General features: G+C 41.1%; 1 protein-coding gene across 2 annotated transcripts in view; it reads left to right on the plus strand.

Annotated features, from left to right (window-relative positions):
* Nucleotides 1-24,315, plus strand: part of LOC148041878 (long chain acyl-CoA synthetase 4-like) — a 131,464-nt gene that overhangs the window by 72,555 nt on the left and 34,594 nt on the right. For both annotated transcript variants that reach the window (XM_087683675.1, XM_087683668.1), the window contains exons 7-14: nt 19,791-19,830; nt 19,921-20,015; nt 20,101-20,268; nt 20,380-20,490; nt 20,577-20,664; nt 20,807-20,873; nt 21,089-21,164; nt 21,294-21,411. In XM_087683675.1, coding sequence (XP_087539801.1) covers nt 19,791-19,830; nt 19,921-20,015; nt 20,101-20,268; nt 20,380-20,490; nt 20,577-20,664; nt 20,807-20,873; nt 21,089-21,164; nt 21,294-21,411 — 763 coding nt within the window. The remainder of the gene's footprint in view (nt 1-19,790; nt 19,831-19,920; nt 20,016-20,100; nt 20,269-20,379; nt 20,491-20,576; nt 20,665-20,806; nt 20,874-21,088; nt 21,165-21,293; nt 21,412-24,315) is intronic.

Genomic DNA, 24,315 nt, shown 5'->3' on the forward strand with positions numbered 1-24,315 from the left:
GGTGGTTTATTGTTATGGTGTATCTCCTCTATGGTTTCAGCTGACCTGGTTCTTCCTGACATTGTTGCTCCTTGGATCGATATTTTTTGCTCCATTCTAGCGGTTCTTTCTATGTGATATTTGTGTGTTATGGTCTTAGAGGCCTTTTGGCTTGATTTGTTGTGTTTGTTCTGTTTTTCTTACAAAGTTCAAGGAATGGTCATGTTTTCCAAATAAACTAAAGGAATCATAACCTTTAAGGTAATATCTAACTAGAAAGCAACAAATAACTGGGAATCTTAAACAAAGGACTAGAGATCTAATACAATATGGAGCTTATATGAGGATGAGTATCATCTCAAGACATCCCTCATAGGTCTATCCAACATGGATCGGCTAAAGTGTCAAGGTAGGGTCGCTTGATGATTGTGATTATCATTTAGCACATGACACTTTGATATCTAGTGATGATTGTCATTGTATATGGTTTTGTCTCGTAGACCACTTTCTGCCTCAGCAGTTGTTAAAATATCTATCTTTCTTTATTTCTTTTTTTCACTGTTGGATCAGGGTGAAGTGTGTGTCAGTGAGGGTAGAATTGCTGTATTTTCTGATCAGGAGGGAAGTCTCGACATATGTTTTGCGAGGAGGCTTGCCCAGTTGATTTTGCAATGTTATTAGTAGAAGTGGTGCTAAGAAGGCTGCGTTTTCAGCAATTAAGGGCAGATTTTGAGTTTTCATTTCCCTCGGCGGTCATGAAGATCCAATGATCATTCGAACAAAGCATAGTTGAGGGAAACATCAGAACGGGAATGTCAATTTTCAAAAGGGGTGAAACGGGAACGGGAACGGGAACGCCACATCATCAAGGGGATACAAGGATTCATGTCACATAATATCCTTCTTATAAATATTTTAAGATCTGTACAAGTATATGAAAGCTTTATTTATCAATACTGTGAGTTGAAACTTGGAGGATAGAGAATGAAAACATCATTTTGAGTTAATAATGGAGGCAAGAACAAACTTTCAAAAGATGAAAGATCTAAAGGCTACATTCAAAATTTGAAGAAAAAATGGAAAATACAAATGTTATTACAAATAGAAGTGTTGAGAAGATAAAAAACATCAAATATGTGTCTCATCTAAATTTTTTTCCTCTTCATCATCCTCATTGATCTCATTGTCTTGATCCTCCTAATCGGCATCCTCCTTTGCATTTGCAGCATCTTGTATAGAACCTGGATTTTGTTCATCTATATGAAAGCCAATGTACAAGTTACGAGTCTTGATCCTCTCCATTGGTATCCTGCTCCTCCTCATTTGTAGCTTCTTGTATAGAACCTGGATTTTTTTCATCTTTATGGAAGCCAATGTACAAGTCACGAGTGTAGTCGGACTTCATCTTTGTTAGCAAAGTAAGTTTGCATTAACAAAGACTTAATCATCGGCCTTCTATGTGCCTAACCTATTTCTCTTCTTTGTGTATATATGATTGATTGTGTTCCAAAGTCTTTTTGGGGTAGAAGATGCACAAACCTGGCTTGGGATTCTCATAGCCAAGTTTTGCAACTTCGGAGAATCGGCCCTAGTCCTCCAACCATGTAACTCCACCTACATGGAATCTATAGCATTCTAGATAAAAATGATAATAAGAGAAGTTGTATTGACTTATATAAGGAGAAAAACTAAGATTGTTTGTAAATTCCCTATCACATTGGGCATTGAGCCACCAGCCAAACATGCCTTCTTTCTTGCAATAGCTAGTGAGTTGGTCTTCGATTTGCTGCTGTTTGTCTATACTCTCCACAGACTTCTAAAAGTTAGACTTAGTGGAAGGTTTCCTGAAAGAGAAGCACAGGTTGGAGCATGAGCTACAACAATTGCAAAATGACTATGCAATTATGAGGATGTAGTTGTATTTGGCTAAGAAGGAAATGAGAGTGCCTAATGATTGTGTAGCAGTATGCGTATTGAGAAGTGATGAGGACATAATTGTGTTTGGCTAAGAAGGAAATGAGAGTGCCTAATGATTGTGTAAGACTAATGTGTATTGAGAAGTGGTGAATGAAGTAATGGCTATACATGCAACTCAATTTTTTTATGTTGTTGATGGAGTGAGGGGCTTCCCAATATGCAACTTGGGTCACAGTTGTATAGCAAAGCTGACCCAATGTTGTTCTTGAAGTAGGCCAAGTTGCCCAAGATGGAGCGGCAATCATTTGCTTGAGAGCTGGCCTCATATTGTATAGGTCATGAAGCATAAGAAAATTGTAAGTAAATTTGGTTTGAGAATACTTCAGCATCTTCTTTTTAGCATACTCTCTATACAAGGCTAGAGAGAAGTGATGGCCCATGACAAAAGAGATTATTTCCTTGCCTATAACAATGGTGCTCTTGATGCATGCTAGTGCTCCAATGTCTTTCATAATTGTTAAGACAATGAGCCATACATGAACTCCATGTAATGTGGGGATATTGTTGCTCCAATAGAGCACCTGCAGCCGTATTCGCGGCGTCCCCATTTGAGACAAACTGAATCACCTTGCCATGCGAGCATGATCCTCTGGTGGTATCTTGTCACAACCTTCGATAACATGGCTTGGAACTTTAAGGAGATGCACCATCACTCGATCAACAGCACCTCCACCTTGTTTGATGCTACAAAGCAACACTCAAAACGCCTTGCCCCACATGCCTTGCTATTGTACGACCACATTACACTAATTTGCTGCCACCAATAGTCAGCTTGGTCATTTCCTTCTCTCTAGGGTATTAATTAAGTTGGGAGCATGGTTTGAGGCCTTATTATGAGTCAAGAAGAAGGGGAGAAAGTGTGTGTGAGAGAGAAGTGTGCGTGAGGCTTCAGCTTGAAATACAAGATGTGAGAGTGAGAAGTGTGCTTGAGGTTTATGTTTGATGCTGAATCGAAGTGGCTTGAAGTTGGAACTGAAAGGCTGCTGGCTGACTAAGGGAGCTTGAGGCTTCAGCTTGAAATGCAAGTTGGATTGATGATTCGTGCACATATTTATAGGAGGATTAGGATAAGATTCAAGGTAAAGGTGAAAAGCTGAATAATCTGTGAGAGTAATCTTGAGCACTCAGTAATCAGATCTGTCATTCTGGTATGTGAACAATGAGAGAGAGAATAATTCTTCATATGAGAGAGAGAGAGAGAGAGAGGAGCTATATTCTGCTGTGATTTAAAATTTGATTTTATGCATGAAACAGATTACATGACAGAGAGCGAGTCACAAATTGTAGAGAGAGAGAGAGAGAGAGAGAGAGAGAGAGAGAGAGAGAGCAGCGCTTCTGCTCTTCGACCTGCAGTCTCACCCTCCCATAGCTACTTCTGTCCTCACAGATTTGAGATCTAGACCAGATTCTGAGCAAGGCATTTGTTCATTGATGGCGCTCTGCTCTTCTACTGTGTAGAGTGAAAGTGACCTGTTTCTGACCTAGGGCATTTGTACAGACAAGGTGTTACTCACAGTCTGATCTTCAGATTTGAGCTCCAATCCAGTGCAGATCTGCAGTTATTATTTCAGACAGTGCTTGTCACATCTGCTATTCTGTGCAAAAAACACAAAGGTTGGGTTTTTATTATGGCTAAAATGCAGGTGTCAAGTGGAATTGATATGGATTTTCTTGACCAGCATATTGGGCATGGGGATGAGAAAGAATTGGTTGAGTGAAATGGTGATTCTTTGGCTAAGGATTCTAGTCAGTTGATGGAAGGGGATGAGATGGGAAAATGCTGTTAGATGACGGTTGATGAACTGGTTTTGTGTGCTCTGGATTTGCCTCAACAAGGTGTTCATGTTTCTTGCTCACAGGATGATGAGTCTTTTTCCAGTTCATGCTTGCCACTGCCAACAATCTTATGTCGGATTATGTTCATGCTAATGAGGGTAAAGCGAGCTCTTTATCGGAAGGGGATTATGTGGTTGCTGTCATGAACACTGACCTAGTTTTTGAGCAAATTGCTGCCTTTTATAAGATGGCAGCCATCCTTTATTTTATGGGCAAGACTCCTTTGATTGCCTGGATTAGCGCTCGGCTATAGTCCATGCTTGTGAGTGATGATGTGCGTCATGATGATGTTCTTGGGCAAGTGTTGGCTCCTGTTGTGGAAGAGATTTATGATGGACGGAAGGGGTATTTTGAGGTTCTTTTCCGTACTCCGGATGTGCGTGCTCACATTATGTAACATTATCCTTTGTTTTTGGATGGTCAACTGGTTCGTATGGTCCCATGGAGGCCGATGGTTGAGTTTCAAGAGGTTCTTAGATAGGCATGCCCAATATGGATGGAGGTAGTTAATTTTCGTGCACATCTCTGGAGGCTTCTTCCTTTGGTTTTGAGATCCCTTGCCAAGGTATTGGTGGAGCCCTATTTGGCCTCTTGTAATAAGAACAAGGTTTGCATGCTTTGGGACATTGGGAAACCTTGGCCTACTATAATTCGTTTTGAGGTCCCTGGGTTGCAGCCTTTGTCTTTGCGCTCAAATGGGGGACATTTGCTGGACATTGTTTTCAATGTGGCCAATTGGGCCATTTTATTTTTGAATGTGATGGTAGCCTTGAGGTTTTGCAACATTCTTTGGTCCCTAACATGGATATGCAAGAGCATGATTCCCAGCCTTTGACTCAACAGCAAGATGAGAAGGAAGAGGAAACGGATACTTGATGCATAACGAGTAAATATGATTTTTTTGAGGGGATAGAGTGTAATGCTCCCGAATACACGGTAGGCGAAACTAGTAAAGCTGGCCTTATTTGCAAAACTTGGATATATTTGAGCCATAAGATCATGATTAAGATGGTGGAAACTTCACCATCCACTTGGAATTTAATCAACAATATCTTTTTGTTATCGAACTGGAAAGAAGTGGTCGTAATCGTGCTCTTTAAACCGTGCAAAATGGTTGCCTATTACATGGCTTGCTAATCTAACTTTATTTAAATTTTTTTTTATCTGCAGTTTGCTACTTTCTTTTATCCTGATCATGGTTTCTTTTACATTTACATGTAAAAAAATGGTAGTGAGCGGATTGTATCCTTTTGTGCAAAAACGGGCTTAATAAGAATATGTTTTTCTGGAGTTCCAAAGGCTAGTATGACATCGTTATGTAGAGAAAGACCTAGATTGTGGAAACCTAGAAATAAGCTAGCCCCACTTAAATGGGAAATTTTTGCTTCTTTATGCTTCAACATTCTTGACAATACATTGTATTTGTTTTGTTCGGGATCATAATCCCTAATGAAGAATATGGTCCCTACCATGATAAACCCAACAATATATTGGTGATGGGTATAAAATGGGTGGTAAAATCTTGTGCTATAAAAGCATAAGCAGGTAAGGCGAATCCAAACAGCAAACAAAGCACAACTATGATTCGTTTAGAGGATTTGAACCCGGTTCAAAGCCATTCCTTTGACATCGATGGCCAATTCTATTGTTTCCATTGCTTAAGTTTTGTTCAATCCAATGGGCTCTCCTCAGGCAAGTGGGAGGTTTGGTCGTGATATTAAATATTGTTCAATGGGTGGAAGGCGATACGAAAAGCTATTGGTGGCGCTTTTAGAGGCGTAAGTAATATTGTCATATGCAAAGGCATTTTATCCTAGCTAGTTATTCTCTTTTTTATTAGCTTTTTCTAGTATGGTTAGTCCTCTTATTAGCTTTTTTCTAATTAGAAAACTCCTAAAATTTTACCACATTGCTGGCCTAATTGTCTTGTGTCGTCTTGAATATGAAGTTAGTTGCAACAGGTTGCTAGAAAGGCAACAAAAATAATGCAGGTTGCTAGGTAGGATTTATCAAGCCCTCATTCTTATGCGTTGCTGGCCTAGCAAGTCATCATGGAACCATTTTTTTGATGAGATACTTAAAAAATCAAATTACCATAATCACACATACATAATCAGAGTGATAAGAGATAGATTGGTAGCCGGGTTATTGTTTAGAAATTATGGAATTTCCACCGTGCCTTTTTGATTTGGCACTTAGTGCCATTAAGCATTAGGGATATTTGGTAGTTGATTTAATGTGGAAATAAGAAAGCAAGCCATCCGGGTATGTTCCATTTGGTGATGGAGGTTGTTTAGGACTGGTTTTCTTTATAGCCGAAAGTTCTCCAAAAGTATGAAAAGCCGGAGGACTTTATATCATCCATTCCAACGTGGTTGAATCTTGTTCACTAGTCCGAGGACTTGAAGCGCACTTGTCTTTGCTACTCAGAGTTTTAAGAACAACCTCAAAAAGACGAGAGATTCTCAATACAAAGACATAAAAGTCAAAATTACTTAAGGCATTTCATTTGCCAAAACTTATGCAAAAGGCTATATTAAGATATCTTGCAATATTTTCTAAGATTGGTTGAAAAGTCTTAATATGAAACTATCTTATCAGAAAAGGCTATGGTTTCCCTTCATAACATAAAAATGATTTATTTTTGTAAAAAAAAAGGAAAAAGAAAAAGAAATTGGTATCACAGCATTTGTACAAGTTAGACCAAAGTACGCTTCTCTAGGCATTGCTTGTCGAGGATTGAAAAAAACTTTATTGCCTTGATGTACTTGAACGGAATTGATTGATTCGGAATTGGTTCGGTTGAAGTATGTATGAATCAAGGGAATTGGTCTTGCCAAAAAGAAATTCTTGCCAAAAGGTTCAAAAGATGGAGGTTTTATTATTACAATATTGAAGCCTCATATTGTAGCTATCGCAGTAATATAATAGATGTTTTTTTATTTCATGACTAAAGATCACGATCTTAGTAAGCCTTATAGAAGTAGGCTATAATGTAAAATTTTTAAAGTAATGACTATGTCATCATAAATGCAATTATAAAACCACTTTCTATAATAGGCTGTTGACTATATAGCAAGAATGGTGTCATAATGTAAACATTGGTTAAGGAGAATAGGCATGGAAAATATGAATGAAGAGGGATTGATATTTCCTATATGGATGGGAATCAATGGAATCATTTCCAAATGAGATGATAAATGATTCTGCACCCAGCATGTCTTTTATGATTTCAACTTGTGATTCAATTGCGATGTACCTAGTCATCGAGCCCTAAAGTTTATGTTTTCTCTTTTGATTAAGTGGTTGGAAATTAAGTATGCTTTTGGTGCCTACTAACTTCATTCGATAAAAACGTTCAACCGTGGTGTAATTGGTTAAGATTTTGTTGGAAGCTAGTGCTTTGGAGTATTTTATCATTGTGGTAGGCTAGTAAAGGAACAACCAAGCCCAATATGGTTTGCAAAGTAGTTATCTTGACTACAGGAGATGCGATCTCGCTAAAGTCAATCCCATGTTCATGCTTGTACCCCTTTGTAACAAGTCGTGCTTTGTACTTTAGTGAGAAGCAAGAAGTGACCTTCATCTTGTAAACCCATTTGTATGGTAGGACATTGTGCCCTTTTGGCAAATGCTTAAAATCCCAAGTACCATTCTTCTTTAGAGATTCCATCTTTGATAGCATAGCCTTATGCCATTTCTTGCTGTCCTCTCTATCCATTGCTTTCTTGAAGCATGACGGTTCACCACAATTTGTCAACATGACATCATCAATAACATAATTTGCACTAGGAACAAACCTATCTGGTTGTTTGGTATTTCTCGTCGACCTACAAACCCAATGGTCAATGTTTGGTGGTTGTTCAGCCTACAAATTTGCATTAACAGCTTGCTGCTCAAATGGTTCAACATGTTGTCCTGCTAGCTCTAGCTGTTCTAATGGCACATTTTTTTGTTGAAATTGTGGTATATTATGGGTAACTTCAATATTAGTATCATTCTTTGCATTAATAGGGTCATTCATAATAGGTGTTTCTTGCCGTACAATAGGCACTCTTTGTTGTCCTATAGGTATCCCTTCTTGGAACACAACTCTTTTCACTTCCTTAGACTTTTCGGGTTGTTTATGCATGTGATCTTCCTCGAAGATAACATCAGTGCTGCGTAGAAATTTCCTTTTCTCGAGATCCCATAATCTATACTCCATTTCACCCTTGTCACCATATCCTAGGAAAATGCATTTACAAGACTTTGGCTCCAATTTGTTGTATTTTTCTTTGCATATATGCACAAAAGTCTTGTAGCGAAACAGTCTCAAGTGCCTGTAGGAAGATGGCTTGCTGAACTACACTTCTTGAGGGTCTTTCCTCTCCAAAGACCTATTCAATGATCGATTTATCAAGTGTATGGCTATCATAACAGCCTCTACTTAAATCAACGAGGTAATGTAGCATGAGATAGCATGGTCGCTATGCCCATGCCTATGTTTGGGTCCAGTGTGCATACTTTGGGAATGCATGGTGGGCACTCTCGGATTCAGTCCCAAGTGTACTCTACTGGCCCACCCTACACACCCTATCTCCCCTATCCACATTATCTTTCTTACAACGCTACCACTCCTGTGATTGTGGCCAAGGATCCCTTTACGGATAAGGCTCCTTTCCATGAGAGCCATTGGTGGCTATTGCTCGGCTTTGCCCCTGAGCATCTAGTATATTCTTCTCTTTATTTGTAGCATTGATTCATGGACTTTAGAGTTTGTCTTTTTTTTTTAATTTTTTAGTTTGTGTTTTTGCATTTTGAATTTAGGGTTTTAATTTTACATGTCATTGTCTAAGTCTTTGTGTTTCCGTTGTGGCAGTTCTTTTTGTGTTTCCTCAGTAAAGCCCTAACATATCTTTACACTTGGTGATCGACCATTTGCAGTTTCTGACACATTGACTTTTCCGATTGGTGGTTATATCACTCAGGTTCCATCTTTGATAAATGTCACACTCTTACACCCTTTAGCTCTGCCCTTGAGCATTCTGGAGGCTCTTATATTTGTTTATATCATTCATTCACTTTAGAGTTCTTTTCTTTCTCTCGCTCTCTCTCTCTCTCTCTCTGTTTGTGTTTGTTTTTGTGTTTGAGTTTTGAGTTTTGCATTTAGGGTTTGAGTTTGGCACATCATTATTTGAGTCTTTATGTTTCAATCATGGTCATACTTTTTGTGTTTTCTCAGTGCAAACCCTAGCATATCTTCACATTGTAGCAAAGCTGATGCTCTTGTAAAAAGTATCCTGCAGATATTGTGGGGGACTTGGTTTTGTGCAAGGTATATTAATGACACGTAATTGATTCGTAATGTCTTAGACTCTTTCTCGGGTTCCCACGATGCCATAGTAGGCTCCTCCATCATTGGAGCCTCTAAGGAGGCATTATGGACTCCGTGAGGAAGATAACACCCTACCTTCACCATCACCTTTTTTTCTTTGTGTGTTCTTGATCTTAGTCACACGATAGAGGAGGAGTTTGAAGAGCACTTAAGGATCTCGTAGAGTCAAGTTAAGATGGCTCCTACCAACTTTGCTATTAAATCTTGACTAGTTGGTGAGGCTAGCGACCTCTCCAATTATGGAGGACATACGATATTTGGGACAATTAGCAATCTGTCTTCTTCATCTTAGGCAGGCCAAGTGTTTGGTTAGTACAATCCCTTGGAGTTGTATGAATCGAAATCCTCTTTTGTTTCTCTAAGATCCAGATGACCTTCAATATGTAAACTTTGATAGAGGGGCTTTTGAAGTAGACATCCTTGATTAGGTGTATCTACATCTTTTGTTGTGTTCCAACAATTAAATGAATCTTCTCAAATCTCTCCTATCCCACCCTCTTTTGATCCACCCCTCCAGTTTCTCTCTTCATTCCAAAACCTTGGATGATACTTCAGTTTTGTATCTAGTATACTAGGAGTTGGATCCTCCATCTCTGCTCCTAGCACTCTCTCTTTCTCCACAATGTATTCAACCTACCCTCACTTTGCACTCTCTCTTTCTCCACAACATATTCAACCTATCCTCTCTTCACACTCTCTTTGCATATTGATACATCATTAGGGGGATTGCCACCCTTTAACACTGTGCCTTCCACATATCCACAAGTGAGCATCTTTTTACACCTTGGGACAAGTGTGATGGGCACCCCCCTTACTACTCCCTATCACTCATCTCCCCATTCATCGACCTTCCAGATGTAGGGATTTCTATGCTTTGCTTATGGTGTGTGGCCACACAGTCCATGGGTCATTCCTACACAGACAGTTCCATTGTCTGCCCCTCGTGTCCCTATCTCTCCTTCATGGGCTACTCATGCGGTCATCATGCCCGTGCCTACATTTGGGTCCATTGTGCATGCATGGCAGGCAATCTAGGATTAATTTTCAAGTGTGCTCTGTTCCGCTCCTCTATCCTATCCATCTCATGCTCGTACCCACATTATCCTTATTACAACACTACCACTTCTGTTGCTATCGCCAATAATGCCTTCACGGATACGACTCATTTTAATTGGTCGAAATTGACCACTTGGTCAAAGTTCAAGTTACATATTCTTGAATCTAAGGGTCTTTGGACCTAGTCGGTCGTCTAGGGCCAGTGCGAGACCCTATGACTAGCTCATCCTAATTATATTTGTCCCTGGAGAGCTCGCAATGCCACAACCAAAATGTTGAGCTTATGTAGGGGTTGGTTCTTGAGTTCCACTATGAGTTATTGCTGTCGCCTTGCATGTGAGAGTTGGAGTCATCTCATTGACTACTATGTGGCGAGAGATTGCACTTGACGTATCAATCTGGACTTTGAGCTTCTAGAGTTTTCCATCAAGGAACGGGATGATCTGAAAGTCAAGTTGGTCAAGTATAGGTGGTTACTCGCCAAGTTTACCACTATTGGCTTACAGAAGTTAGACGATGATCATGTTACGTTCTTCTAAAAGAAGCTTCGTGAAAAATACTTCCATTTCATTCAGCACATTATCTTGTTGCTGTGATTACGGACCTTCTATGAGTTCGAGTATTAGTTCTTGCGTTATGTGAAGATACCTGATCAAGTTCATAAGAAGTCCACATATTCTTATTCAAAGAAGTGTCTAGTCGCTTCTTCTTCTCAAGGGAAGATTGGTGCGGTGGCAAGAACTCACAAGATGCAAAGGCTAGTTGAAACAAGGGTGACACCCCTCCTTTGATGGAAATAAAGAAATAAAACCCATATGACAACTCCGTAAGAAAAATAGGTTTTGCATAGATTGCCAGAGATTGGGCCATGTGGATTAGGAGTGTCTTACCAAGGCCGACGGTCTCCCTCCTAAGAAACCGCAGAAGACCATTGCAATTGTGTCTATTCTTACTGGATAGTCCAGTGGGGCTACGCCTCCTGCTGCTACCCCATGCAATACCCTGATTCAGGAGGATCCTTGTGCATCTATAAATGGACAGGCTGCCCACCATTTAGCCCCATTCTTATCACTTCCACGTGCAGATTTCAGCCATCAGCCTTCTTTTGGTGGCTGCCAGCCCCTTGTGCTGCCATGTCATCATCAGTTGTTGGTGACCTGTCCACTGCTGCCTCCCATAACTCCCAGCTTCTGGCGACATCATTCAGCCACTCCAGACTGCTGCATTTGCTGATCAGGGAGGCTGCCTTGCTGTCCAGGCATCTGCTCGAGGCTGCATTTTGCTGTGCAGGCCCTGACACATCATCTTACACTCCATGAGCTGCTGTGTTTTGCAGATTTGCTGCTCCCTTCTTCATTAGACACTTCCCCTTGCTATACCGTTGCTGCTTACTGCCTTGATGATCAGCATTTTGCAGTTTCTCACAGTCGGACATCTCCGACTAGTGATTATATCACGCAAGATCTGTCTCTGGTGTACTGGTGTACATCACCCTTCGACAATTAGAGAATTTGTGACCTAAATAAATGATGCTTTTGACGAAATCTCATGTTACAATATTCCTACTAATGATCATCATGGATAAGTCTCTACAAGGAGAAAGCACTGCTTTTTGTGCAAAAGCGTTTGTTGTTTTGCATAAGTGTTTTGCCTTTGTTTTTCCCTAGTCATGGTGATCTTTAAAAAGCAATCATGGAAATATTTTAATCTAGTCATAATAGTTTTTATTTATTCATATAATGGTAATTATTATCACATTCTCTTTGAGTCATTGGCATTGCAAGTGGTGGCGGGAAACACATTGCATGGTGTTTCCCTAATTTTCAATCACAATGAAAGGTCTAGAAGCCATGGTGGTGAAGTGGAAGTTATGGTGGTCTAGAGCATTCTGTACACTCTTACATTCACTTACATCGTTTGTTCTCTTTTGAGTTCTCTTCTTCCTCTCTTTGTGTTTGTGTTTTTTCATGTGTTTGAGGTTTGAGTTTTGTGTTTCGGGATTGAGTTTTGCACTTCACTATCCGAGTCTTTGTGTTTTTGTCATGGTCGTACTTTCTCTGTTTCATTAGTGCAAACCCTCACATTCTTCACATCTTGGACCATAGCTGTGCTAAAGAAGGTGGAGGAGGTGGGTCTGCTCTCTGGTTTTGTGTGTGTGTGTGCGCGTGTGTGTGTAGTTAGTTGAAGGCACATTGCTTGATTGAAAGGCCTTGTTCACTTGCAGCTTGATATAGTCCAACCTACAGGGCTTCTCCAATGTGAGGATTTAGTGTCATGGTACATGGCAAGTTTCTTTGTTACTATTCTGTCCTATGAGCTTATCTTTGATTCTTATACTTTTTCAGTCATTGATATATATTATAATCACCCTTTACATGAGAGAGAGAGAGAGAGAGAGAGAGAGAGAGAGAGAGAGAGAGGGAGAGAGAGTATGGAAGAGAACTCTATCTTACCGTTCAAAGCAAAGGTTTTCATATGAAGAACATATTCAGAGGTTGCCTATTGTGGATGTAGTTTGCCGATAAATAGACATGCTTGTGTTGTACTACGTGTTGAGAGTCTACCATAAATTTATTGGATTCTTGGTTGCATAGCATATTTTGTTCTATATCTCAGCTGACTAGGGATACATAGGTGTTGGCCCAATAAATAGGTCTTTGGAGGGTCCTCTACTCATAGTTGCCTCCGTACGACGTACAACGCCGTCTGTATGCTACGAATTTGCCCGTTAAAACGGGCCTATTCCAGCCACTTGGCTTGCGGGTTCTCGATCCCTCGTTTCCTGCACAATTGTACTTTTTTTTTGGGGGGGGGGGGGACCCTTGGATACCTCATCCCCCCCTCTTTGGATTCCTTCTAGCCCTCTCTTTGACTATTGACCCTTCTCTCTTTGACTGTTTGAACTTTAACCCTTCTCTCATCTACAAAAGGTGCTCCTCTCCTCCATACTTCTACACCAATTCAGTAAGCAGTTACCATTCTCTGATTCTCATCTTCCTCTCTTGGAACTTGATTCTTGAATGAACTTGTGATTTGTCATTCTTGAATCTCACCTCCCATCCTCTCTTTTCCGCACCCTATCGAAGCATTTGCCATTCTGAAATCTTATCTCCCATCCCCTCTATCCCGCACCCTATCAAAGTATTTGCCATTCTCATCTCCCATCCGCTCTCTCTCACTATTGCTCTTTTAACTTTACCCCAACCCTTGGCTCTCGGGCCTCTCGAGTCTCCCTCCTTTCAACTTTCAAGACTCAAGTTTCAAGAATCAAGACTCAAGCATCCATCTCTCTCTTTCTCTCTCTCTCTCTCTCTCTCTCTCTCTCTCTCTCGGGCCTCTTTATTCGTCATCGGCACTATGACTCGCGAGAAGCAGGAGGCGTTGAGTTTGCATGGATCAGGACACAAAGAAGTCCAACTCCCACCATTGGACATGCAAGTATTGCGGAAAGCGCTATACAAGTGGTGCAACTCGGCTTCTCCAACATCTTTGCAAGATGCGGGCCAAAGTTACCCCATGCAAGGAGATCCCTAAAAACATCGCGGAGGAGATTCTTTCCAAGATTAGAGAGGGATCCACAAGAGGAGGAGGAAGTGGCTTATGGGCACCAACTCCTATGCATACTAACGAGGAAGTATCAAATGTGGGCGTATCTTCAACTGATGCAGGAGAGGCGTCTACCATTGGTGGTGGGAGACTCCACATTTGCTTCCGGTTGCGGTAAAAGACAAAGAGTGGAGGCTCATGCGGTGCTAGAGAGACATTCCTCTCTCTCTCAAGCTCCTGGTCATGTGCATGTATTGGTTGTTTTTCTTAGAGAAAGGCAATGACTTGCGGACATTGAAATTGCATGCACGGTGATTGAGTGCAATTTTGCATTCAATGTCCTAAAGCAAGAGCAATGGAAGAAGATGGCAAAAGCAATTGCCAATGTGGGTCCATGTGAAGGATGGACCGGTGTTACATTCAATGACATGAGGACGAAAAAGATTGATGAAGAGGAGGGGATTGATAGAGCCCTTGATCCTATTTGGGCGGCATGGATACAATATAGTTGCTCCATTCTCACCGACGGATGGAGTGATCGTAAGAAACGGGGTATCATCAACATACTTCTCTTATGTCTACTCAGCATTTACTTTTTGTGGGCCGTAGATGCTGGCAAGAGGGGGAGGAAAACGACGGGCACATTCATCTATCGCCACATTCAACAAGCTATCATTGAGGTATACATTGCAATTTGCCTTTTAAATTTATTTCACTTTCTTTCATTATGAAAAATATTATGGTTGAATGATCCGTAATTGAAGTTTGATATATGCATAACTAGCTATCTCCCTATTCTAATAATTAATTTCTCTTTAGTATCTATGATCTATCTTGATTCTCTCTTTCCCCCTCAGGCCGCAAGGTCCCCAACCTCCGGGCCCCGTCTCTCTTTATTCTTGAAAGTTGAAAGTTGAAACTTGAAACTTGAAAGACTCAAGTTTCAACTCTCTCTAGACTCTCTCTCTCTCTAACCTCGGATTTCCAAGTATTGTTAGTAATAAGTATACTTGTAATTTGTAAATTGTGGTTGTAGGTGGGACCCTCAAATGTGGTGCAAGTTGTTACCGACAATGCATCGAATTGTTGGTGCATGGGCCGTTTTCTTGAGGCCGAGTTCACTACGATTGTGTGGACTCCATGTGCAAGTCGTTGTTTGGACTTGCTCATGGAGGATATTGGGAAGCTTAAGTGGGTGAAGAGGGTGGTTTGCAAAGCTACATCCGTTGTCACATTCTTCACAGTAAAGGTAAAGATGCTTGCGATGTATCGTGAGCATAGGACATTGGAGTTGAAGAAGCCTTCTTCAACTCGCTTTGCTTACATGTTGTTATTGTTGGAGTGTCTTTATGAGGTGCGGTCCGTTGTCTTGTGCCAACTGCCTTGCGCCAAACAGTGGTGTCTACTCTATGGAATGAGTGGGATGAGCATGAAACGGAGGAGGCCAAAGCCATGCAATGCTTGTGCCTTAATGAGCAGTTTTGGCAAAAAGTCCGTGCTGTTGTCATGGTCGTGTCTCCCTTTTATAGGGTGCTATGTATGCGTGATTGCGAGGGATCCGCCATAGGCCTTCTTGTTCACGTCTTTAGAGCGGCATTGGTGGAGGCACGTGCTTGTACAATGATTATAGAGACACAGGGTGCACATGTTTTAGAGATAGCAGAGAGGAGATAGGCGTGGACATCACCGGCGGTCATGGATGATAGAGAGTTCCGTTTGGACCAACTTGCTTATTTGACTCATGTTGTTCTTGTGGATGACAACAATGCAGTGTTGGAGGAGCTAGGATGCTATGTAGATCACAGAGGGCATGCGGCTTTTTTTTCTCCCACTTAATGGAGGAGGGAGTTACTTGTGAAGCCCTTATTTTGGTGGCAAAACTTTGGATACGGACTGGAGACCCTTCAGCCCTTAGCCATGAGGGTCCTTGCTGAGGATTGCTCTTTGGGTGTATGTGAGAGAAAATGGAGTGCCTATTCTCTCATTCACACAAAGATTCACAATCGGCTTAGCACACGACAGTTAGAGCGGCTAGTCTATTGCTGCACTAACTTACACATGATGAGGGCTAGGATGAGCATGGGTATTCTGAAGCAGGTAAAGTTTAAATACTTAACCATAACATTTCAAATTTGTTGTTTTAACTTTTAAACTTTGAACTTTGAACTTTTATACTTTACAATTTAGGCTTTAGCATTTACAATGATCAATCTTACCTACATCACTGCATTGTGTAGGTGAATGTTGATATATTCAAGTTGTCGGGAGACACTCTTTGGAGTATACATAAGGAGGTGGACAAGGAGGAGATGATTTTGTAGAGTTCTATAGAGAGCACACTCGCAGTCAATGTGCTCGTGGGCGAGGAGTTCGAGTGGGTGGTAGCAGGGGCATGGTCATTCGACACCCTCCATCATCGCGAGGAGGGTGGTCGAGTGGCTCGCAGATATATGTAAGGCGGGGCTCTAGCAGCTCACATCTTGTGCCTCATGATGACATCCCCCCTTGCCTACACAGCCGCCACCTAGAGAGCCATCATTTGATGATGATGGTAATCTCATTAGTGAGGATGAGTATGAGTGTGTCTCATCATCGAATGTCGAGGAGTCATCTTCAGACTCTCTCGATAAGCACTTAGATGGTTTTGATGATGATGATAGTGATGCCTCATCATAGATTCATAGGTCTCTTTTTTTTTTGTATCAGATATACTAGACCGTAGTTGTATCGCATGTTTTGCGCAACCCATGCAACTAGGATGGTCACCCTCATGTATTCATCTTATTCTTTAATGAAATGGCTATTTCCACTTTAAAGATATATTCTATGATCTATCATTTAATGATTTATGGTTTTTGTTATTTAGAAAATGATCCTAAATTTTTTTCGTACTAATATCGTACTGTACCTTATAAAATCACAAGGTACCATTTAGTACTGTATTTTATCGTACCGTACCGTATTGTACCTTTCGTACCTGGCAACTATGCCTCTACTACTCAACATCCTTTACGTCAGGTTTCTCTTTGATATACTCTGATGATGGGGAGTTTGGCCCAATTGCATTATGCGGAACAACTTTGGCTTTTTTATGTCAGGAATGGAGTAAAGGGACATATTCATTGCTTGCAAGGCATGCTACTTTGGGAAGTGTCAACATAAGTTGCTGCGAGTATCTTAACTAAGGAGTATGCTGATCCTTGGAGTTCGAGTATTTCTACTGCTTGTCAGTTGAAAGTTAGCGGGCTTCATGATGCGCATAGCAGCTAAGAAACATGTTTCTTTTAGTTTGAAACTTACAAAACGTTTCTTAAAGTAAGAAACGTTTTTGAGAGTTAAAAACGTGTTTGGGGGGGGGGGGGGGGGGTGGTTTGATGAGTTGGAAGGGGGGGTTTTGATGAGTTGGAAGCCAAAACATGGTTTTTTTGAGAAAAATAGTTGGGCACTGTTAAACATGATGATGATGATGTGTAACGACTTGTGAGGGCTTAAGATTTTGGATGAGAGACTGAATTTTTTTTGTGATTTGGTTTAGTTATTGGAATTTAGACTTTGTCAATCTAGTATTTATTCTTGTCTTGAGAGTTGATTATTATTCGACTTTAGTCTCATTTATGAGTTATTTATCATATATTATGATTCATTCTCAATTTTGACATTTTGTCAATTTGTTTTGAAATGAGAATCACGATGTTGCAACTTGACTTGGTCCATATTGTAGATAGGTTATTTACATGTTTATTTCATGCTTTTCCAAAGACTAACTTTGACATAAGTGACAAGTCAATAATGGATCATGGATATGTAACATATTATTCTCAATCGACTCTTTTTATTACTCAAGCTCAATTGGCCATTCTTTGTTTAAGATAGAGTTCCATAGAGGTTAAGAACCTCTTTCCCTAGTCAAAACTATGAAAAATCCCTATATAAAAAAAACATGTGTTTCTTATTTTACCCCCTCTTGAAAGAAACTTATGAAACACGTTTCTAACAGCTCGTTTCTAAACGTTTCTAATGTTTTTGGTTGCTATGATGATGAGGGACTGCATGTTGATCTAAAGGCTTTTATGTGGTGACTGACATTTTTCTTTTTCTCTTTCACATAATTAATGTGTTTTTGTACTCTATTACGAGTTCATAGCTCACTTGTACTATTTGTTCAGCTCTCTAGGCCACTTTGGCCTATTGCAGCCCTGTTCTCACAGTTCTAAGCTTGTAGGTTTCATATGAGGGGCTACAGGTTCATGTTAAAGCTTTTATTTGACCAGCGACCTTTGCTTTTTACTTTTCCTCCTCTTTTGTGTTAATTCTTTTCCTCCTTTTTTGTGTAATTATTATACTTTAGTACTCTATGATGAGATTATATCTTGCCTCCACTATTTGTTCAGGACTTTGGGCCATATTGGCCTTTTACAGCCCCGGTCCCACATCCGTCTTTCCCCTTTCCTCTGCCTCTTCACCCGCTCTTTCCACACTGAAGGGGAGGTTAAGTTCTACTGAGCCAAGTAGTTTGAGGTTTGGTGTAGTTGCGCAACAGAAGTACTTCTTTCAGTTAGTCTCTACACTTTGGTGAAGCGGTCGATGTTGGTTATCTGTGGTTGAGGCGTGGTCTCCTATGGGGTGGTCTTTTTGGTGATATTTTGCAGAGTCGTTGCATGTGGCTAAAGTCATAGACATTGGCCTGCACCAAGTATCAATACTCCAAAGGAATAGGAGCTCGATGTGGAACATGGTATGTTGTAGCGTAGATGAAATGGCTCCATAGGATCACACACACACACACACACACACACACACACACACACACACAAAGGCTGCCAACTTTAGCATGATCGACTTGCTAATTGGCCTTAGCCTTTTTCAAGCGCAGGGTTAGAGTGAGGGGATGGGAGACAAGGAGGGGCTGCCTTCGGGAGTTTGGTGCAGCATGCAGTTTGCAGTGACCAGAGTGAGGGGATGGGAGGTAAGGATGGGCTTCCTTTGGGAGCACTTGGCGGCAGAGCCCAAGGACATGCAGTTTCCAGCAACTAGGTTGGTTAGGACTGGCGGTGGTGGCAGCTACAAGGTAGGCGGCAGCAGAGAGAGGAATGGGTGGCTGCACAGATGGAGTTAGTCTGCAAGGAAGTGGGAAGGCAGCAGGACTGAGTAGCCATTTTGTGGTCCCCTGTCCCTTTTCCCTGTTCCTTGTCCTGGTTTCTCATCCCTGCGCCTATATCATGTGACTACATCTTCATAGGGAATGGCCATTCATGGCCGTCCTGTTCCTGTTCCTTGTCCCTGTTTCCTGTCCCATGTAACTTACTGTTACTATAGACATGATCATGAGGAAGAAAGAGGGCCTGGAGGTTATATGGAGAAGCATGAAAAAGGGGAGAGATGACGGATGGGGAACTGCAGATGTACACTCTTGTCCTGCTGCTGCTGCTGAAGACACATCACTGGGCACTGGGTATTTCAGACAGAAAACACAAGTGCAGGCGTACAAACCACAACTGTGCAAAGCTAAGGGGAGAACCAGGTGCTGTGGCAACAAAAAAGATGCCAATGACTGGTTTTTGTGGACTCTTGGAAAAAGGCATTGGTCTTAACCCTACGGCCTATAAAAAGATGTCCTATAGTAGTGAGGGCCTTAAATCACAGCCAAATAATTACTATTGGTCCATATGCTGGTTGACGGAAAGCCTCAGCCTAGACTTTCTCAGAAGCAGGGAAGCTGGCTAAATGCTCCTCACAAATACGATACTTCAATTGAGATTTATGAGTTTGTTGCAAGAATAATTCTCAAATAACTTTGCTTACATAGGAAGAATCTTCTTTTGTGTATTTTGTATTAACACAACTCATTGCTACAAGTTTAGAGTCTAGACACAGACTCACAATGAAAGGATGCAATCAAACGAAGTGCATCTTTTATTTTCTATGTTTCTTTGTTGTTTTCTTTTGACCTACTGTAAATAATGTTGAAATCTTGTGATTATTAGTAAAAATTTCCAATTTCTTCTTTTTAACTTTTCAGATGCTGAAGAGCTTACCAAGGGTTTCCAATTTTCTGAAGAGTAGGTGCTTATGTGTTAAGCTTAATAGCCTGAATACCTAGTTTGCACAGTGCAGTAAGAAAATAATATTTCTTTTCATTTGATATACAGCCATTGTTTCATTTGGAAATGTCACGAGAGCACAGCGAGAAGCAGCAGAAAAATTTGGTGTAGAAGCATATTCATGGGATGAATTTTTGGAGATGGTGGGCAGGATACCAGTCATGTTTATTATTAATTGTCCTTGAGTTTCAGACGCCTAGGTCCTATATGGATGGCTTCTCTGTGCAGGGAAAGAGTAGTCCTGTTGAGTTGGCACCTCCCAAGAAAGAAGATATATCTACGATTATGTACACAAGTGGCACCACTGGTGAACCCAAGGGGGTCCTGCTTACGCACGAAAACATAACGGATGTCATTTCTGGTGTTGACAAGCTACTTTCATGTTTGGGGGAGAAGGTATTTTGTTTTGCAGTTGTCTGATAACTAAGTAAAGTTTACTGCTTAGGCCTCTTTCTAAAGAGAGTAGTCTATTTCTGGGTTGGGACTGACGCTTTCTACCTTTTTTAGGTGACTGATGAAGATGTTTACTTTTCTTTTTTGCCTCTTGCACACATTTTTGATCGTATAATCGAAGAATACACAGTCCGAAGTGGGGCTGCTATTGGTTTTTGGCAAGGAGTAAGCTGCATTTTGCACACTAGATAAACACATTGTGCCTTTTATATTTTTGTTCCTTTTAGTGAACTTTACTGTTTCATTTCCAGGACGTAAAGCTTATTGTGGATGATGTTGGTGCTTTAAAACCGACTGTGTTTGCAGGTGTTCCAAGGGTGTATGATAGAATCTATTCAGGTATGGCAACTTCACAAGCTTAACTCCCATGATCTAAGATGATATAATACTGCATTGATGATTAAACGAGTCTTATGTGGTGGAAAGCTTTGGAAGGCTCAAAATTTTCAGTGGGACTGACTTGTGTTTCCTGTTTGACCAGGGGCATTGCAAAAAGTCAATGCAGGTGGTTTCCTTCGAAAGAAAATTTTTGATTTTGCCTATAACTAGTAAGCATTAGTCGCTTTTGATCTTACATTTGAGGTGCAAAATTTAGATTCCCCTCAAACACTAGATACAATTTGGCAACAATGGTTGTGGACTAAGGCCTTTGTTTTACAGAAGTTGGTTCTGTTTGTGTAGCAAACTGAGTGGGATGCATGCAACTTTAGGAGATGCATGAACTGCAGGCTTTGTTTTACAGAAGTTGGTTCTGTTTGTGTAGCAAACTGAGTAGGATGCTGAAGGGGGCAAAGCAGGATGAGGCATCTCCATTTTTTGACAGACTCGTTTTCAACAAGGTGAGCATCAGATATAAATGTTGTTGACACATGGGCTCTTACTCGTAACTTGTTCTTATCAGTATATTTTGAAGTCAGACGAAGTAAATATTAACTTCTCCTCAGCTTTTGCTATTGCTTTTCAATTAGATAAAGCAGGGGTTAGGAGGTCGTGTTCGTATTCTATTGTCAGGTGCAGCACCATTGGCAAGACATGTTGAAGAGTTTCTGCGGGTGGCTACTTGTTCTCTTGCTCTTCAAGGTTATGGTAAGCTCCCAACAACAGTTGCAGTTTGTGTTTCAGCAAGCTTTTGAAAGGGAAAGGGAGTAAATAGTAGTCATCATCTAATGCTATGACAATGCATTCCTTGAAAGATGATCAGTTTCTTGTAATTAGACTGAGCACAAAAATTCTTATTGGATCCTTGTTGTGTTGTCTGACAAGTTTTGAGTGGCTGCTGACTAATGGTATGTGTGAAGCTGACTAAGGTCACAACAAAACGCAATAGCTGTGGAGCCGTCATTAAGATTGCATTCACATTGCTAGATGCATGACTTATCTTCTGTGTACTTTGCTATTCTTGTTATTTCTAACGATACAAAGATTATGTGTAGGAGGTAAGGTTTGTACTAAAAATATAATCCTGCAAGTTTGACAAACTTTCAAAGGCTCCAAGATTATGTGTAGAGGTAAGTGTTTTACTAAAAATAGGATCCTGCGAGTGTTACAAACTGTCAGAGGCTACAGGGAAGCCTTATCTGCCCTTGTGGGGAACTAGCCCCTGATTCTCCACTCACAGTTCCTTCCCCAACAACCAGATTAGTCTAAAAGCTCAACTGATTCTGCTTGTTGAAGAAAAAGTATTGCAGGTTGATAGGGGTTAAAGAAATACATGGTGTCGTGATATTTTATTGCTAAATTGGACTAATGTGTTTTACAGTGTAATCTATTCAATACTAAACTTCTCTCATCAAGCCCTGATATGTTTTTGCTTGCAACTTAGGTTTTATGCAATAGTACCAATAAAGTTTCGATTTGAATTTTCTTAATTACTTGAAGGTCTCCTCAATCGTTCCTTCCATTCCCTCTCCTATCTGTGCTCAGTCCCCCAAAGAACTTACTCATGTTCCCCTAGTGGTCATTTCTTCTTCTACTGGTTAGTCTATTATCTTCTGCCTGAATGACTTGATGGAGAGTCGTGCAATTCCAGTTAGGGGCTCTTTTAAGGGACTTTTGGCCGTAAGCCTTACATAAATTATCTAGCTGACTAGCTGGTCCACTTGGTCGAATCATTTTCTGGTTGACCTTGTAGGCCTCACCTAATTAGTGTCTAGAGCACATAACTTTATCCTAGTCTGGACTTGTCTTCCTCTGACTTTACAAATGGTTGTGTGGTGCAGCAGTATACGGCACTCCCTGAGCCTCTGATACCTGTTCATGGCTGAAAACTGCTGTGTCTAAAGTGTGCCCTGGTTTGTGCTAACAACTTTTTTTGTGGATTGAGGTGTCTGAGGTCCGCTCCAGCTTGTTCCAGGTGGTTGTTTTCTGGTCAACTTTGTAGGCTTCACCTTTATTAGAATCTCCCTCATGGATTCTTTGCTTCTATCTTCATTTTTCTTTGTGTTTTTTTCTACTCTGCTGTCTACTTCTCCGTGTCTCTATTTGCATCAGGTATTAGAGCACACAACTTTATCCTAGTCTGGACTTGTCTTCCTCTGACAGATGGTTGTGAGATGCAGCAGTTTTCAGCACTCCCTAAGCCTCTGATGCCTATTCATGGCAGAAAACTGCTGCACCTACAGCCTGCCCTGGTTTGTGGTATCAAATTTTTTCGCTGGTCGAGGTGTCTGACAACCATTTCAGCTTGTTCCAGATAAGCAAGTCCAAGGCAGAGGATTACTGCATCTTCTGTAGCAAGTTGCAGACAAAGTTCCTCTCTGTGTTTTGCAGTAAATTTTCTTTTATGCTGCAGCCCTTGAGAGTCTCAATTTTCAGAAGTAACCTGCTGTCATGCAGAAAATCCCAAACCCTGACAGCAAATTCTTCACACAGAAGCATGGCTTCCTGGTGCATCCGTAGAGTTAAATTTAATGACCACAGCTATTCCATATCAAGCCCCTGCTTCCATCTGAAGGCGCATCAAAACTTTGATTTGATGTAAGTCAAAGATGTGCAGCAGCTCTCACACAATGGAGGACAGAAAACCGAGTATCTTTAGCTGCTGTGATTGCTGTCTTGAGGAAGGTATTTGCTTCACAGGTAAACACAAAATTGCCACCTCTTTGGACGTATCTCAAAGACAAGTATGCTGCTATCAATAATCTCCCTCGATTTCCATTTAAGGATCAAGTAATGCATATCAACCTTGAAGGACCTCACAAGATTTGCAAAGTTTTTTTTTCTAAAAAAAAGAAAAAAAGAATTTCTATTAATGACACTTTGGAGTAAAAAATCCGATCTGAGGTAAAATACACAGTACAAAGAGAGCCATGTAGGAGAAACTCTGCCTGTCCTGCCTGACCCGACAGGCCTGACGACACTGGCCCTGGCTTGTGCATGTTTCCTGCCCATTACATTTCCTGCGCAGCTGAACTCCTTTTCACCTGCACAGCTAATGCACTGCCTGCCTCCCCAGCTGCCTGTGCCTGCCACTGGCCCTGCTTGGCACCAGAACCACCACAGGCTCTCATCAGCTCTCCTCCACTGCCACTACCCTCCCACCTGCCTGCCCATCAAAGAAGCCCTGCTTGCCACCATAATGGCCATAGTACCCCGAAACAGTGTTTTGTGGGCTCTGAAATGGAACGGCCGTTTTGGACCCAAACCGGGATGGGGAAACGCTGTTTTGGTATCCTATGGTGGATGGGCAGACCAGTTTTCAGTTTCCCCCCCATCTTGTGTGCAACCCTGTCTCCTCTTCTTGCTCAAGCAGACTACCTCTCACACCTCCTGACTGCACCACCACTACCATCTCCTCTGCCTTCTCCTCCTCCTCTTCCCTCCTCCTTCTTCTAAGGTCTTCTCTTTCCTTCTTTCCTTCTAAGTTCTCCTTCTTCTTCCATCCTTCTTCTTCTTTATTCTTCTTGTATACTCCTCCTTTTTCCCCTTCTTCTTCTTCTTCTTCTTCTTTTTCTTCTTCTTGAATAATCTTCTAAGTTTTTAGCTTCTTTC

Source organism: Lygodium microphyllum, chromosome 1, assembly GCF_053477565.2.
Source record: "Lygodium microphyllum isolate KBCC chromosome 1, Lygodium_microphyllum_v1.1.10, whole genome shotgun sequence".
In the NCBI taxonomy this organism is placed as follows: Eukaryota; Viridiplantae; Streptophyta; class Polypodiopsida; order Schizaeales; family Lygodiaceae; genus Lygodium; species Lygodium microphyllum.